The sequence below is a fragment of the Nicotiana tabacum genome, chromosome 9 (assembly GCF_000715075.1).
Source record: "Nicotiana tabacum cultivar K326 chromosome 9, ASM71507v2, whole genome shotgun sequence".
NCBI classification, from domain to species: domain Eukaryota; kingdom Viridiplantae; phylum Streptophyta; class Magnoliopsida; order Solanales; family Solanaceae; genus Nicotiana; species Nicotiana tabacum.
Window position 1 is genome coordinate 114,409,081 of NC_134088.1, and position 15,565 is coordinate 114,424,645.

The following is a 15,565-nucleotide window of genomic DNA, read 5'->3' on the forward strand; positions in this document are numbered from 1 at the left end:
CGCCGTAATATCCGACTGGTCGCGGATATTACGGCATTCTATTGGTCGTGCTCGATTGCCCGACAATGTTCTCCGAAGTCTTTCAGGATTTGGATCGATCTCGAATCATGACCCCGATATTCTCGAGGGCAGGCAGCGTGCCCCCGGATTCTGACTCGATGAGACCTTTGCTTCGATTCCGATCCTTCGCAATCATATCTCGAGCTCGTTTTACCCTATTGGAGGTCGAAGTGTATCATGAGCTTGATTATATATATATATATATATATATATATATATATATATATATATATATATATATATATATATATATATATATATATATATATATATATATATATATATATATATATATATATATATATATATATATATATATATATATATATATATATATATATATATATATATATATATATATATATATATATATATATATATATATATATATATATATATATATATATATATATAGTGCAACAAGTTTTCTTTTATTTGCCTTTTGTTTTTTTCCCTCGTATTCCAAGCTTCAATTACATAATTATTTAAATAAGTTTGTCAGAATTTGTGCGAGTTACATGTTGAGATGAAATGCCGGCCAGCTTAATTTGGATGTTGCGTATTTTTGTGTGAACAATGTGTTGGCAACCAAGTAATAGTAAAATATTTTCAATCTTAATTAGATAATATACGTTTCTGATCTCTGTCCTTTAAAGATTCTCTCTACATTTCATTTGTTCGGATTTATTCTAATGTCAATGCTAACTCTTGAGCACTTGCCTCCAAGTTTTAAGTAAAACTATACTATGTAAAAGACTTTGTTACTTTCCACAAGGAGCCGACTAGTAATAAAAGTTAAACTCTGTCATTGGATGCTTAGAACTGTAAATATCTTTTTCGCTAAGAAAAGAAACTACAAAACATAATACTTAACTAATAGTTTCTACTCCTTTTTTGTGGTTTCCTTTTGGGTTAAGAAATTTGGCTTATGCTTCACAGTTAACTACCAATTGATTAAGATTTAAGTCGTTAGAGTTTCCAATAGGAGATAATTTCTAGTAATTCTACGGCAGCTTGAACAAGAAACAGCTACTTCCAATGAAACATTTTTTAAGGTAAATGAGAAGGAATTACATACTCTAACAGTTTTAAAAGATTTATACTATCATTGTACTTTAACTTGTAATAACAGGGTCGCGTTACTATTATGAGAAGATTACTAATCAATTTTTATCATAAAAATTTATATATAAATTTTCTTATAAATAATCTAATTGTATAAATATTTTTTATATTTTCCGTGCATAAAACTTAAAGTAAGAGCTAGCTTAACTGTTTCGGCCATATGGTAGGTGCCATACCTTTGACAAACAATCCTTATCTAAAACTCTAGAAAAAATAAAATAAGATGCTATTTTAAAACCAAAAAAGAAAGAAACTAAAGAGAGAAGAATCGTCAGCTCTACATTCACTTATATATATGCATCAACAAACTCCTCATGAAATAGAAATACATTTCATAAGCACTTGAACAAAGTAATGGAGCTCAACCATTTCCTCTTATTCATCTTTTTCATTCTCTCTTTTCGACTATGTAGAGGTAATACCTCTCTCTCTCTCTCTCTCTCTCTCTCTCTCTCTCTCTCTCTCTCTCTATATATATATATATATATATATATATATATATATATATATATATATATACACTTTCTAGAGTTTAACTTGATTAATGACGGATTCAAGATTTTTAGTTTATGGATTATGATTCACTCTTTTTAATTTGCTTATTAAGTTCAATAGATTATTTATACATACTAAATAAATTCATAATTCAATTACAGGATTTGAACCAATACGAAGGGGTTCTAGCGAACCTATGACTATAACGGTGGCTCCGCTTGAAAGTGCAGGATGGGGTGAGTTGCACTTATTCAATTTAGGGTGTGTTTGGTATGAAGGAAAAGAGTTTTTTTGAAAATAAGTAATTTTCTTACTTATTTTTCAGTGTTTAGCTAGATAGTAGAAAATATTTCTAAGAATATATATAATTTAGGCTAGGAGACGAAATATGTAAGGGTTGGGAAGGGTGGTAGGTCGGGGTCTAGAGGCAGGTGGGGGTAGGGGAAGAGCGGGGTTGGGTTGGGTTGGGTTGGGGAATAGGGTGAGAAAAGTTGGAAATTTTTTTTGGAAATTATTTTCCCTCCTTTTGGCAGGGAAATCATTTCCCTTTTGATCGGAGAAAAATGAGTTAATGAGTAAAATATTTTCCAAAAGAATTAAACCAATCAAACATGGAAAAAATTGAAAAACATTACCAAACACATCCTTAAAGTGTTTTAATAATCTTTTCTCAAAATTATCATATCTCAGTCTAATTTTTTCGCACTTCAATTTTGACATATTTAATTTTTTTCTGAGGCTAACATATTGCATATCTGTCCTTCAATATTTTCACAGCTGGAAATTCAAAACTCTTTCGAGAATATATAGGTGCAGAATCAACCTCAGTGAAGCTAACTGACGTACCAATAAACTCCAACGTCGAGTTCCATTTCATATTAGCATTTGCCATTGACTATGATTATGACAACTCAAAACCTTCACCTACAAATGGAAAATTCAACATTTTTTGGGAAAACAATCACCTTAACCCTAAAGAAATTGCCTCAATAAAATCTCGTCACACAAATGTAAAAATAGCTGTCAGTTTGGGAGGTGACACAGTTGGTAACAACAAGCAAGTTTATTTTAAACCTAAGTCCATTAATTCTTGGGTCGATAACGCGGTCTCTTCGTTATCGTCTATGATCGAAGAGTACAACATCGATGGAATCGACATTGATTACGAACATTTTTCAGACACGGACACTAATATATTTGCAGAATGTATAGGACAACTCGTGACAAAGCTAAAGAAAAATGGAAAAATACAATTTGCTTCAATTGCTCCGTTTGAAGATAGTGTTGTCCAAAGTCATTATATGACTTTATGGAAAAAATATGAGCAAGTTATTGACTATGTTAATTTCCAATTTTATGCGTATAACAAGATTGATGTGTCGAAATTTGTAAGGAATTTTAATGAACAAGCTTCGAATTATAAAGGAGGTCAGATTTTGGCTAGTTTTGTAAATAAAGGTGGTGGCTTGGGACCTAAAGATGGATTTTTTGAAGCTTGTAAAGAATTGAAAGGACAAGGGAAACTTGGTGGGATATTTGTATGGTGTGCAGATGAATCAACAAAAACTGGGTTCAAGTATGAGAAAATGTCTCAGAATTTATTAGCCTCTTCTTGATCAAGATTTGTGAACGAGTTGAATAAGAATGTCTATAAGATCAAATTGTTCAGGTTGAAAATTTTCTTTTTTAACTTTTATTCAACAAAGTGTGAAGAAAAAAAATGCAATCGACATTATTTGGTCATTTATAATGGTTAAGTTTTCCAGTGTTTTATCTTGATAAGTCAGGTAGTTCAAAGTGTACATATGATTATCTGAATATATAAAAGATTAGAGCAATTTTGCTTATTGCCAGAGGTCAGTACTTTGTACAAATCAATTATATGCATAGAAAGGAGGAGGAGGAGGAGGAGGAGGAGGAAGAGGAGGAGGAGGAGACAGTAGCAAAGTGATTAAAATTTCAATGCATTAAAAATTGAGGCTATATTCTAAATAGCACTATTAAAAGTGGCTACTTGATATAATTTCTATAATAGTATTCCGAATAATTAATGCAAATTCGTGTAAATATTTATAATTGAGCACGAAACTTGTATGATCCATAAAAATTCTATGAATATGGTTTCTCCCAAAAAAGAAAGAAAGAAACGTCTTGGTCGACAGTTGGAGCTATGAATATACATAAGCTTTTCCAAAGGAGACTTACATGTACCATATGACCATCATTTCCTATTTTACTTATAATAAGTACTCCTACTAAAATATACTTCATTAAACGAGTGTATGATGTTAAGTGCCTAGAAATCAATGAATGTATCTTATAATAGTAATATCGAGAATCAAACAAGACTCTCTCAAAGTGGAGAGATTGTCGATTCACAGGAGGTGACAACAAGGGGCGAGGTCGAGTGCTGTTAGTAGAGCTGTAACGGCTAGTTTTCGAGATAGGACATTAAAGAGAATATTTTAATGGATATTCTCTGCACTTGTACTATTATGGTTCTTAGGAACATGTCCCATATAAATAGAAAAAAAGACAATGATAGGGGCATGTAATATTCATTTATAAAGAACACACTTTGACTAAAAGATTCGTCTCTCTCTTGCTAAGATACAAACACCACATTTTCACTGAGATTCTTGTCTATACTTTTCCATCAAATCCGAGAGTAACTCGAATATTCAAGGATTTGTCTATCATTCATCATTGTCAAGGGGAACATCCCCCGATTCCATCCTTTATTGGATGAATCATTCCTCCTATTTACTTAAATGTCATTTATTACTATTGAATGCTATATTATTGTTCCTGATTTCTAGAATATTTATTGCATATTATTGCTTCCGTCCTACCAGACCCACACGACATTTATTATTTTTTTAACAACCATATCTAAGGATATTATTGTTATCTAAGATTAACCCTTATTCACATAAATTTAATTATTTGAACCAAGATCTATATTTTTTGGTCAAACAATTTGGCGTCGTCTGTTGGGATTTCTTAGTTTAAACTTTTAGTTTCCTCTAGATCTACAACTAGCACATGTCACTAACGTAAAATAAAATAAAATCAAGACCTCCTTTCTTTGTATACAAAAAATCCTACACGGCAGATAACCGAGAAGAAAGGACGAGAATAACGAGTGACCTCCCAACCAACCTCATGAATGTCATCAACGAAAGCTGCGAAAGGGAAGGTGAAGACACGACGCCCAGCGCGCGCCCCGACGAGATGGGTCACCGCCCCCCACTGCAGCATAACAAAACCTCGTGGTAAAGGAGCCTCCACGTCGGCAGAGGAAGGAACACCCCCAGCTGTAAAAAAACTCCTCGAGGCATGGGTAACGGACACACTAACAAGCGTCCTCAACAAGCTCGCTCCAGGAACGACTGCAAAAACTGCAAGGACTTGCACGATACAACAAACAGACGAGCAGTGCAACCAACCCCTACCTCCAACGGCAGGTATAACTCACAATGTCATTTATAGTGCAGGTGAAATGACCTAGCCACCATTCTAGAAAGAATGGAAGAAATGAAAAATAAAAATAAGGCGCTCCGAGACCAGGTAAAAGAGCATCAAGAACTGGTCGATAAGATACCAAGCACTCCTAAGTTGCTGCCGAAAAGGGGCGCCAGCCAGTTCGTCAAGCATTCGTACAGTGACGATGCAGTCACAGCCTTTCAGAACGAGATGAGTAGAGATGGTTCGAGAGAAACCATAAAATTATTGAGTCGGCTGATGAAGTATCCCCCAACCACTTGGGACGAAATCCACAATGCCTATTGCGCTGAGGTCCGTGTAGATGAGGAGGATCTCAACGGGCCAACTCACCGACTAACCTCAGTGCAAGATGAATCTAGAAAAGATCGAAGAGACATCGGCAGAAGAGGTCATCCAATTCCGTGACCTAACAGGGAACGACGTCAATCGTATATCAGGATGGCCGCTGCGCCTCCCTCCCGTCACGAAGAAGGCCTATCCAGGACAAGGACGAGAACTCATTGGAACGAAAGAGGTATGCTTCCCTTATTATCTACTCACAATTTTTGTGTGTCACCTACAAAGATAGTCTACTCCCTGGAGAAGCTCGGACCGAAAGTGAAGTAGCCGCCGAAAATGAGATCGTACCCAAACACCAAGAAGTCTGACGCCCACTGTGAGTTCCACCAGGAAGGAGGGGACAAAACTGAAGATTGTATCGCCCTCAGGCAAGAAGTCGTAAACATGTTGCGACAAGGGCACCTCAAAGAGCTGCTAAGCGACAGGGGAAGGACCAATTTCGCTAGAGGACACAAACACCAAGCGGCAATGATGCCTCTATCAACAGCGTGAAGTTAACCACTACCCACAGACTCAAGTGATCTATCACCCGCGAACGGTATGATAAACTCGAAGAAAGTATCATCTTTGACAAGTTGGATGATGATGGTTTGACTTTTCCTTATAGTGACGCCCTCGTTATTACTTTATGAATTTTAGATACCAATGTCAAACCCATTATGGTAAATGACGGGAGCGAAGCGTGCATTGTCCATCCCCGAGTACCTGCCCAAATGAGACTCGAAGATAAGATAGTGTCGCGCTGCATCACGCTAACTGGTTTTAACAATGCAGTTGAACGAACATCCAGGGAAATTACACTCCCCGTTTTGGCTGGCGGCGTAACTATGGAGACAACGTTCCATATCATGGACCAGGCCACTGCGTACAACGCCATAGTAGTACGACCATGGATACATCCCATGAAAGCCGCCCACTCTAGCTTATACCAAGTAATTAAATTCCCAACTCCATGGGGTATTTTCAGCATACGCAGAGAACAACGCACATCACAGGAATGCTACCGCATCGCCTTAGATAGCACGGCCACCCAACAGAGAAAAGACAAAGGAAAAGAGGACGAAGTAAGAGGAGACATAGGACGTCATCAAGGATGCTGACATGGTCGAAGCCGCTGGGTTGACCCTAGAAGACCTCGACCCAATTTAATTGGATCTCAACGACCACAAAAAGAAGACCTATATTGGCTGCAAGCTTCGGGAACCAGGTAAATTCAGTCAATTCTTAACAGCTAACGTAGGTTTGTTTGCTTTCAGCTATGCAGATATGCCGAGCATCCCAAAGGAAATTGCCATGCACAAATTAAACGTCGACCCATTCCACCCCTCAGTGAGATAGGTTAGACGTAAATTCAACTCTATAATTAATGACGTCGTGTGCGATGAGGTGGAAACACTGCTAGAAAATGGTTCCATCAGGGAATCGAAGTACCCAAGTAGGCCGCCAACGTAGTGATGGTCAAAACGAAGAATGGAAAATGGCAGATGTGCGTAGATTTCACAGATTTCAACAAAGCATGCCCGAAGGATTAGTTCCTGTTGCCTCATATTAACCAACTCATCGACGCAACAGCCAGGCATGAGCTATTAAGTTTCTTGGATGCTTACTGAGGCTATAATCAGATCCTCATGGAAGAAGAAGATCAGGAAAAAACCACGTTCATCACCCTCCAAGGAACATATTGCTACAGGGTCATGCCTTTTGGACTAAAGAACGTGGGAGCTACTTATCAAAAGTTGGTGACAAAGATGTTCAAAGATCAGCTCGGCAAAACAATGGAGGTATATATAGACGACATGCTAGTCAAGTCCAAAAGGGGAGGAGATCACATCGATCATTTGAAAGAAATTTTCAACATACTCAGATGGTACGGAATGAAGCTGAACTCAGAGAAATGCGAGTTCGGTGTAGCCTCAGGAAAGTTCTTGGGTTTTCTGGTATCAAAACAAGGTATCGAGGTCAACCCAGACCAAATCAAAGCCATTGAAGGGATACCGGAACTCTTGACCACCAAAACACAAGTCCAAAGGTTGACTGGTCGCATCGCCGCCCTATCAAGGTTCATCTCGCGGGCGTTGGATAGGTGCCATAAATTCTTTGGCGTACTCAAGAAAGACAACGGCCTCGAATGGACTTTCTAGTGCATCCAGGATCTGCGAGAACTAAAAGCATACATGTCATCTCCGCTTTTGCTTTCAAAACCCAAGACGCGGGAGCATCTCCTCATCTATCTGGCCGTATCCGAGGTAGCTGTAAGCGCAATCTTAATTCGAGAAAACAAAGGTACATAATCTCCCATCTATTACATTAGCAAAACACTCATCGATACCTAGACGAGGTACCCACACCTCGAAAAGTTGGCAGTGGCCTTAGTCGTAGCTTCACGACAGCTTAGACAATATTTCCAATGTCACCCCATCTCGGTCGTCACGACCTTACCCCTTAGAAGCATTTTACATAAACCCGAACTATCGAGAAGGCTGGACAAATAGGCCATCGAGCTGAGTAAACACAATATCACGTATCAGCCACGAATGGCGATAAAGTCACAAGTGCTCGCTGACTTCGCAGCCGACTTCAGCACAAAAATAATGCCTGAAGTCAAAAGGGAAGCCGTCCAAACCTTCTTCCGAACACAAGACCTCTAGGTCCTATACACCGATGGCGCATCCAATGCATCGAGGTTTAGACTAGGACTCGTACTCGAAGTCCGAATAGGTGAAGTGATTCGCCAGTCCATAAGTTGCCCAGATATGACTAACAATGAGGCCGAGTATGATGCCGTAATTGCAGGTCTAAGACTAGCATTCAAATATGGAGCAAAATAGTTGAAACTATGATGCGATTCCCAGCTTGTAATCAATCAAGTCACCGGGACTTTCCAAATCAAAGAACAAAGATTGCAAAAATACCAGACCAAAATCTGCCAGCTACTGCCTGAGTTCGATGAATGTCAGCTCGACCAAATCCCACGAGCATAGAATGTCGAGGCAGATGGCCTCGCCAAACTAGCTGCAGCCACCAAAAGCATCACAACCGGAGACAAAAACGTGGTCCATCTCCTCAACTCATCACTATACCAAGTCGATGTAAGAACCATAAACTTAACTTGGGACATGCGCAATCATATTATTACATACCTACAGAATAGCACACTCCCTAGCAACAAAAATGAAGCCAAGAAATTAAGAATGCAAGAGGTTAGGTACAGTATCCTCCGTAACGATTTGTATAAAAGGACCTACGGAGGCCCTCTAGCAAAGTGCTTGGGCCCAAATCAAACTCAACGCGTCCTTAAAGAAGTTCACAAAGGCCATTACGGGGCTCACTCCGGCAACCTGGTACTGGTCAGATGCCTTATACCGGCAGGATATTACTGGTCCACCATGAAAATGGATGTCGTGAACTTCGTAAAGAGATGCGAGCAGTGCCAAAAGTACGCCCCAATGATTCACCAAGTAGGCAAATATCTCCACTCGATACTCACTTGACCGTTCATCAAATGGAGAATGGACATTGTGGGTCCCGTACCAGCACGATGAGGTAATGTACGATTCCTTTTAGTTTAACTGACTATTTCTTTAAGTAGGTGGAAGGAGGAGCATTTGCCCAAATACAGGAATAGGAAGTAATCACCTTTATATGGAGAAACATCATTTGCCGATTCGGCCTTCCCAAAGAAATCAGCTGTGACAACGGACCCCAGTTCACAGGAAAGAAAACTGCCGAATTCTTCAAAAAATGGCATATCAAGAGGATACTCTCGACCCCGTATCACCCCGCTAGTAACGGACAAGAAGAGTCCTCCAACAAGTCAATACTAAATATCATGAAGAAGAAGCTCGAAGATGCCAAGGGACTGTGGCCGGAAATACTACTAGAAGTATTGTGGGCCTACCGAACAACTCTGAAAACAAGCACAGGAGAGATGCCCTACTCTTTGGTCTATGGGACCGAGGCAGTAATACCAGTCGAGGTCGGAGAACTCAGCCTAAGGTACTCCCATGAGAGCGGCACGAGTAACGATGAGAGCAGAAGGTAGGAACTCGACGAAGTCGACGAACGAAGAGATATGGCCTACACAAGAATGGTCACCCAAAAACATCAAGCAGAACGCTATTACAAAAGGAAAGCAAAGGTCAGGCCGCTCAAAGTCGGGGACTACGTACTAAAAGTTAAAACTCAAGCGAGCAAAGATCCTAGGGAAGGCAAGCTGGGAACAAATTGGGATGGTCTATATAAAATCACAGCCGAAGCAAAAGAAGGTTTGTTCCAATTAGAGACAATGGAAGGAAAACTGCTACCAAATAATTGGAATATCAACCACCTTAAATACTTCAACTTCTGAGAGAAAAAGCATCCCCTAAGCCTTACTCTTTTTTTCCTCACTCGAGTTTTGTCCCATTTGGGTTTTCTCAATGAGGTTTTTAACGAGGTAGCGAAGGGAACGTTTGGAGTCGAAGTACGCGGAGGTAGGGCCGTGGTTACTATTTTATTGCTTGACCTCTCAATATTCTCTAGATTAACTAATGAAGGGACTAAATATATTGGGACTGAAACACCAGCCAGTACCCAAAAAATCTATAATTTTCTTCAAGTATGTAACCAAAATAAAAATAAAAATGTCAAGGCAATAAATTTTAAGCTTATCAGCACGTCTTTCTAGCATTTAGGTTATGTTCGACCCTGCTCGAACAAACACCTATCGGCCCTCGGCCGCAACTTAATGAAACGTTATGTTCGACCCTGCTCGACCAAACACCTATCGACCCTCGACGCATCTTAATGAATGGTTATGTTCGACCCTACTTGAACAAATACCTATCGCCCCTCGGCCGCAACTTAATGAAAGGTTATGTACGACCCTGTTCGAACAAACACCTATCGGCCCTCGGCCGCAACTTAATGAAAGGTTATGTTCGACCCTTCTCGAACAAACACCTTCCGGCCCTTGGCCGCAACTTAATGAAAGGTTTTGTTTGACCCCTCTCAAACAAGCACCTACCGACCCTCAGTCACAATTTAATAAAAGATTATATTCAACCTCGCTCGAATAAATTGCTATCGGTCCTCGACCACACCACAACAAAGAAACAAAAATATGCACAAATATAGAAAATAAACTACAGGAAAAGAAGAATATACAAAGAAATACTTCAACATTTCATGTACTTAAAATATTGTTTCCAATAGGCTCATGAAGATGCCGGCTAAAACATACACAAAAAATCAAAATAAAACTACTGGTTGTCACCATCACGGCCTTCGACATCCCCGTCGCTTGGTCCTCGACAGTATCGCCTCCTTGGCCATCGGAACCCTCGCCATCACCACCTTCGCATTCAGGATATGCAGCATCATACCAGGCATTTTTCTCGAGCCGGTTCACACCCTCGTCATCACCGACCTCAGGTGTAGTAAGGTCATACCCACAAGCGACTCGAGCTTCACGAGCCTTAACACGAACATCTTTGAGGGCTACTTCAGAGACGGATCCCATCTTATACAAATCTTGAAACACATCTAACTAGGCCTCGGTATGAATCCATTCCTCGTACAATTACTGAGGAACATTAGGAAAATCTGAAGTGCGGGAAGAAAATGTTTGTGCCAACAGTTAAGCCTTCTTGGCCTCCAAAGCAACGACTCGATCATAGAGATTAAAAGTCTCTTTCTCCAACTCTCCAATCCTCTCATCAAGGCGCTCATCTTTAAGCTTCGTTGTTGCTAAGTCATTCTCCCACTTGGAACGGAGAGTCTGAATCACCACCTCAAGAGAGTTTGCCTTCCTTAAAGCCTCAGACCGAGAGGACTCCGCCTTCTCTAAACCCTCTGCCTTCTCGGCGACCTCGCCACTTAGAGCCTCCACCCTGAATTGACACTCCTCAAGCTGGCCACACAGCGAGACCACCTGAGCTTGGATATCGCTACAGTGGGCTTCGACCTCTTGCTGAGTTCAAGCTCTTCCTTTTTGATCCTCAACGTCCCCTCCAGGATGCTGCACTTCCCAACTATCCGCACCAGATCCTCGTCTCGGGCCTTCAAATCCTCTCTCAGTAGGCGCAGACTGGCTCCCTAACAAAGCTGACGCCAAAGCTCCCCATACTTCTCAAGAACTCTGACGTACTTATCTTTTAACTTCACATAAATGTCTTTGCGCCTTTACTCCCTACGAGCACTCTCTATTTCTAAGACGACCGTCTACAAAATGAACAAAAGAAGTTAGAGACTGAAGAAACAAAATCAAAGAAAAAATAACTAACAACGAATGTATTTACCCGAAGGGCGAGGCTAGCAATATTGTTTGACAGGTCGATGTCGTTCATATATTTGAGGGTCGTATCCTCCACTTCAGAACTGAGAGGGACAAGGGAAGGGATAATTTTCTTGGTATTCACAAGAAGATTATGGTCCATCGGGATCGTAATAGTCTTCCACCCCCCTCCAACCTCACTTCGAGCTGAGTAACCCCCTCGTCGATCATCCTCAGCTCGTCCGCATCCATGTCGGAATCAGATCCAACATCCTCTTCAGCAATAGCCTTACTTCTATCATCAAACAAAGGAGGTGCATCCGCCGCAACATCGAAAGATGGGGCCTCTTCGGGTCGTGGAAGTACAGAGGCATCGCTTGCCACGCCTTTGACCGCAACCCCCTCAGGTAGAACATCCACATCCTCCAAACAAATGGTTTCGGGAATAACCTCCGAGCTTCCCTAATATGCACTGTGGCCGTTTCTCGAAGGACGAAATCGCAGTCTACCACATCGGTAGCCGTCGACCTCTCCCCCATGACGTCTACGGCCCTCCTCTTACGAGGAATCAAATCCCCATCACAGGCAAAAGCATCACGTCCTCATAAATAAAACAGTATAACGGAGAGGCCGATGTTTCTACAGTCGAAGCCTCCGCGGCTGAAGAAGGGACAACTACTGGAGGAACCATAGCACGAATGGAAGCAGTTGCCGTCGAAGAAGGAACCGGGGCACGAACAGAAGTAGCAGTAGCCGAAGATGGGATATGAGCCGAGGACGCAGTAGCTTTCCTCTTTTGGAACGAGAGCGCGGGAGCTCTCGACCTCCTCGAAGATACCCTAGCCGAAGCTAAGAAAATAAAGGGAAAGGAAAAGATCAACAGAGGCAAGCAAAAAGAAAATGAACTAAGACTCCAATGATAAAAAGCACTTACTGTCACACCTCTTATTTCCCGAGGGATAGGGAGTTTTTCGAATTAAAGTGACATCAGAGTCACCACTTGGGATAATTATTATGGTGTCCCAAGTCACCGATTTATTTTAAAATCCTAAATCGAGGAAATTGACTCTATTTTTATGATCCGCGAACACTGAAGACCGGGTAAGAAATTCTGTTAACCTGGGAGAAGGTGTGAGGCACTCCCGAGTTTCGTGGTTTTAGCACAGTCGCTTAAAAATTAATATCTGGCTTAATTATCTGAATTATTAAATGTCTTTTATGTGTTGCCGCTTCTATACCGCTTTTAATTATTTTAAAACAATTATGAAATTTATTTAAACAAGTCGTGGTATCGCGCACTTGTTGTTTTTGTACACATCGCAAATCACGGTACGTGAAACGTACCCGTGATTCACAACATGTCTATTTTAATTATTTGAAGTTGTGGTCAAATTGCGTGAACGCACACTCGAATTGGGGTTTACGTATCATGACTATGCTACGAGAACCGTACACATAGTCATCGATGATTTATTATCGCGCCTACAGCGAGCAACGATATTCATGAGTTATTTATTTTCCTAATGTTTGAGATTGTTTGTTAAAGTCTAAAGTTATGGAAGATTATTGTGGGAGAGATAATATGATTTAGCTTTTGTAATTATTTTTGGCGACAAATACCTATTAAAGAACAAAGCACTGACTATCTTGTTAAAGCCAAATTAATGAGCAAATCTTCTCTTTCCAATTATGATACAAACTCCAAATCCCCATGAATTCTTTATTTAAAAAAAATTGAATTACAAAACTAAAATCCATTGAATGTTCAATATACCCAAACTAACGATGGCCCCAATATTTTCATAACTAGATTGTGCCCACGGCCCACTTCAATTATCTTTGTGACAGTCCAATTACCTTTGATTTATAAGTACTAAATTAAGTATGAATAATTATATCCAAAACAATAACTACAGAATAACATGCATTCTTCCTCTAATTAAACATGATTAAACATTTTGATACACTAATAACATTCATAAAAGCAATAACTTTACTCAACAAACATACATCAATTTAAGGAGAATAAACAGACAAGAAAAAGAATAGAAGTGGACCTTTAGGGGAGAAAATCTCTAAACTTTTTTCGAAATAAATCTCCGACTACAACACCAAAACAAAGATGACAGCGGACTCGACCCTTTGACTAGAGAACCTCGCTGTAGACCTCCAGAGAACTTGTTTTTGGTAGTTATTTGCTGTTCGGGGACTGTTTATGTGGTTTTTAGGGCTGTCCGGGGACTGTTTTCAGCTGGTTCGGCTGCTGATTTGCAACTGTTTTCAGCTCATGGTTGCTGGGTTTGGGGAGTATTTTTCAGCTCGTTTTGGAGCTATATTTTTTTTTTTGGGGAGGGGGGGGGGAGGGGGGTTGATTTCGAGCAGATTTTGTAGCTGTTGCTGGGTATTTGTTTGGGAGAAAACTGATGGGTTTTTGGCAGCGTTTTGGAGATGATCTCCGGGGTCCTCTGGAGCTGGTTTATGGACTGGTTTTTATAGCCGAAAGTGACCAGCTATTCATGAGCTTTAGAGGCTATTTTCGGGGGTGCAAGATGATGCCTTCCTCCTCCTTTCACGCCCCTTTTCCCTTGTTATCCCTCTCTTTCCTCCTCCCTTTTTTGACTTTTTGTTGTGTGTTTATATTAGTAAGAGAGAGTGGGAGTGTGAGTTGTTAAAGAGTAAGAGTGAGGGATGTGGGAAGTTAGGTATTGGGGGAATGAGTGGGAAAAATTTAAGTATGGTCAAAAATTAGGTGCTCACATTTACCGGTCGAAGGGAGAGAAGGCCCAAACCTCTTAAAGAAACCCGACCACTCACGAATCGCTACGATGCGAGGGAGGAGCCGACCAACCCAATCATAAATATCTTCGACCAAAGGAGGAGGCGAGGTCTTGGCTGCATGAGAAAAGGACAAGAGGTTAAAGTCCACGACCAAACAAAATAAAAGTACTTACATGCAAGGAAATTAGGTACTTACGAGTATAATTCCAAGTCTAGGGGAAACTGTTGACGTTGACCACCACATCATCGATTCTGACGAAGAAGAAGTTGAGCCAGAATTGGCGGTTAGCTTTGTCATCCATCTTCACCACCAGGCACTTGCCTTCTCGGTGGCGAAGGTTCAGCATCGCCCCTCTATAAAAGCTGGGAGCGAACAGATGTATTAAATGTCGAAGAGTTAGTTTGACCTCGGCTAGCTCGACAAACTTGGTCAGCATCATTATAAACTTATAGATATACGATGCAAGCTGAGCTGGGCAAACACCGTAATAACGATAGAATTCCTTCGCCAATGGAAGAAGAGGGAGAGTGTAGCCGACTTGGAAGGGATAGGCGTAGAAGGCACAATACCCAAGACGGTGGACCTGTACAATATCCCATCAGGCCAGAATCAATTCGACATGGTCGGGAAGGCTGAACTTAGCCTTAAGTTCTCCTAATTCTTTCTCTGTCATCACAGACCGGAAGGCTCCAACATCAGTATCGGGTAATTTAGAGAAGTTAGACCTGGTCTTCGGATTGCGAGGAACTATCTCCTCCACCAATGGGAAACCTCCATCATCAACGACAACAAGAACATTTTCCTCGTGAGGAGGAAACAACGTCGCCAAAGGGATTGCTTCACTCCCCTCACTAGACTTGGAAGGCATATTTTAAAAGAAGTATCGAACGGTGAAGAACTGAGAATGAGTGCAAGTCATTGGAACAAAAAGAAGAGGTCTAGGGCAAGGGAATAATGTAGGGTTTTGATATAGAAAACTTGGAACTTCAGAATCATACCCTAACATC

The 15,565-nt window shown here is 40.6% G+C and overlaps 1 protein-coding gene across 1 annotated transcript; it reads left to right on the forward strand.

Annotated features, from left to right (window-relative positions):
- Positions 1 to 1,526: 1,526 nt before the first annotated feature.
- On the forward strand, positions 1,527 to 3,474 carry LOC107761997 (chitinase 2-like). The gene is made up of 3 exons (XM_075222365.1): positions 1,527 to 1,600; positions 1,842 to 1,916; positions 2,458 to 3,474. Exons 1-3 carry the CDS (start codon positions 1,540 to 1,542, stop codon positions 3,294 to 3,296), a joined length of 975 nt encoding a protein of 324 aa, XP_075078466.1. The 5' UTR covers positions 1,527 to 1,539; the 3' UTR covers positions 3,297 to 3,474.
- Positions 3,475 to 15,565: the final 12,091 nt, after the last annotated feature.